The 2,521-nt window shown below is 37.5% G+C and overlaps 1 protein-coding gene across 1 annotated transcript; it reads left to right on the top strand.

Annotated features, from left to right (window-relative positions):
• The first annotated feature begins 757 nt into the window (after positions 1-757).
• LOC109583905 (phosphatidylcholine translocator ABCB4-like) lies at positions 758-2,302 on the top strand. The gene is made up of 5 exons (XM_019999413.1): positions 758-970; positions 1,029-1,190; positions 1,242-1,445; positions 1,731-1,831; positions 1,978-2,302. Exons 1-5 carry the CDS (start codon positions 758-760, stop codon positions 2,300-2,302), a joined length of 1,005 nt encoding a protein of 334 aa, XP_019854972.1.
• The last annotated feature ends 219 nt before the right edge of the window (positions 2,303-2,521 follow it).

Below are 2,521 nucleotides of genomic sequence, written 5' to 3'. Positions count from 1 at the left end.
AGGAGTCATATTGAATCAGAGAGTGAAGATCTAATTAAGAGACAATCAAGTATTAAAGTAAAGAGGGTAACGTCACGTCAAGACTCTACCAAAGAAGAAATATCAGAAAAAAGATTGGAAAAACTGGTCAGTAGATGTAGTATGACTTTTTAAAATACATGTACATATAGCTGTGTTTTGTGTATTTTATTTTAAAACTATCCATGGTTTTTTCCAAAAAATGGCTCCGAAATCACCTCCAATTTTTATTACATTTTTTGATACATATTGATGTACTTATGCTATGTAGAAAGTTTGAGTCAATTCCGACTTCAAGCTTTCAAGTTACGGCCATTTTAAAAATAAGCCATTTTCTGAAAAAATCCCTGGGCTATAGCCCATGGTTTTTTCCAAAAAATGGCTCCGAAATCACCCCTAATTTTTATTACATTTTCTGATACATATTGATGTACTTATGCTATGTAGAAAGTTTGAGTTGATTCCGACTTCATATTTTCAAGTTACGGCCATTTTCTGAAAAAATACCCTGGGCTATAGCCCATGGTTTTTTCTGAAAAATGGCCCCGAAATCACCCCCAATTTTTATTACATTTTCTGATACATATTGATGTAATTATGCTATGTGCAAAGCTTGAGCTCATTCTGACTTTAAATTTTTGAGCTACAACCATTTTAAAGTCATCAATTTGGTTCCTCCTTGTCCCTGTAGGAGGAAGAATGGGATAAGGATATTCCTGATGTGTCATTGATGCGTGTTATGAAAGCTAATGCTCCTGAATGGTGGCTCATTGGTCTTGGATTAATTGGCTCTCTATTCCTCGGAGCTATGAATCCTCTTTTTGCCGTCTTCTTTGGTGAAATTATTGAAGTATTCGCTAGACCAGCTTCTGAGGTACTGGATGGACTCCATTTGTGGGCGGGGCTTTTCCTTGCTCTTGGTTTTGCTGCAGCAGCTGGAACTTTTCTAAAAGTGAGAAAAATAATAATTTAATCAATCACTATTCTTTTCCTGTGTCTTTTCTCTCCAGTCATTTTGTTTTACTGTTGCTGGTGAGAATCTTACTGCTAGATTGAGGGAGTGGTCATTCAGAGCTATCCTTCGTCAGGAAATTGGCTGGTTTGATAATGAAAGGAACTCGTCTGGTATCCTAGCAACCAGACTGGCACAAGACGCCTCTAGAGTACAAGGGGTAAGCCAATAACTAATAATTATAATAAATATTAATAAACACGTACTGTAGGCTACTGGATCAAGATTGGGTACTCTCATTGAAACTTTCGTTGGTATGTTTGCCTCAATAATAATAGCATTTGTGTACTCCTGGATGCTGACACTGGTGTTGATTGGTTTTGTCCCAGTATTCATTATTTCTGGGATCCTTGAGGTCAAGGCTCTTACCGGTCATGCTGGTGATAATAAGAAAGCACTGGAGCAAGCAGGAAAGGTTAGTCATGAAGCTCACAGCTCATTGAGTATTTAACATACTGCATGACGTGATTTAATGCCTTCAAGCCCAAAATGCAGGCAACATGTTGTCAGCCTTTAATTGATCTAACCGGAATAGAACATTTTTCTTTGCAAGGTAACATTTTGCTTGACCACATGATCAATGGCTGGGCAAATGCTAGAAACAACATTGTTGAATAAATGTGGTGTACGTGTACCTGTACATTGAGTATGACAAATTTGGTCCTACTGTACATTATTATTAATATTGCCATTACTGTAGATTGCAGTTGATACTATTGAGAATATGAGGACTGTAGCTTCACTTGGAGTCGAGATCAAGTTCTATACTGCATACAACACTGAAATCAAAGGTCCATACAAGTAAGACCACACTTTTTAAAGTTTGTATATTGCTGCTAAAAATAAACCCTTTACCTATTTTTATTAATTTCATTATTATTATTTAATGCTCATTTTTAAAAGAAATATTGAATCATGCTTTATTTGCTATTGCTTTTATTTTGTAGGAAGAATCTTGTGAACTCTTTTGTCTATGGTCTCACTTACGGGTTCTCTCAAAGTGTCATATATTTAGGTTTCATACTCACCTTTGGTTTTGGTGCCTATCAAGTGACACGCCCACCAGGCCACATTGCACACGAGTCCTTCTCTGATCTACTGACAGTTCTGATGGCTGTCATTTTTGGTGCTGTAGGTGCAGGGCAGGCCTCTTCTTTTGCTCCTAATTACACTAAAGCCAAGCAATCAGCTAACAGGATATTTGCACTGTTAGACAGAGAACCAGTGGTTGATGGATACTCTGAAGATGGACTCAAACCAGTTAGTATTTAATACTTATTTATAAACCTCCTTTTCATTTTTATTTCTGTGTCTTCTGTACAGGAAAAAGTTGTTGCTCGTATTGAAGTGAAAGACGTTGAGTTTAATTATCCTGCCAGGCCTGATGTTCAAGTCCTTCAAGGTCTATCACTCTCTGTAGAACCTGGCCAGACTCTGGCACTTGTGGGTCCCAGTGGGTGTGGTAAGAGCACAGTTGTCTCACTCATTGAG

The sequence above is a fragment of the Amphimedon queenslandica genome, unplaced genomic scaffold (assembly GCF_000090795.2).
Source record: "Amphimedon queenslandica unplaced genomic scaffold, v1.1 AMPQUscaffold_13268, whole genome shotgun sequence".
Lineage (NCBI taxonomy): Eukaryota > Metazoa > Porifera > Demospongiae > Haplosclerida > Niphatidae > Amphimedon > Amphimedon queenslandica.
The sequence above is the reverse complement of the archived record's forward strand: the minus strand, read 5'-3'. Positions and strand labels throughout refer to the sequence as shown.

Coding starts and splice junctions, on each gene's coding strand:
- LOC109583905 (XM_019999413.1), top strand. CDS start 758: ATGAAAGCTAATGCTCCTGAATGGTGGCTCATTGGTCTTGGATTAATT. Junction 1,191..1,241: donor ACGCCTCTAGAGTACAAGGG/GTAAGCCAATAA, acceptor CACGTACTGTAG/GCTACTGGATCAAGATTGGG. Junction 1,446..1,730: donor CACTGGAGCAAGCAGGAAAG/GTTAGTCATGAA, acceptor CCATTACTGTAG/ATTGCAGTTGATACTATTGA.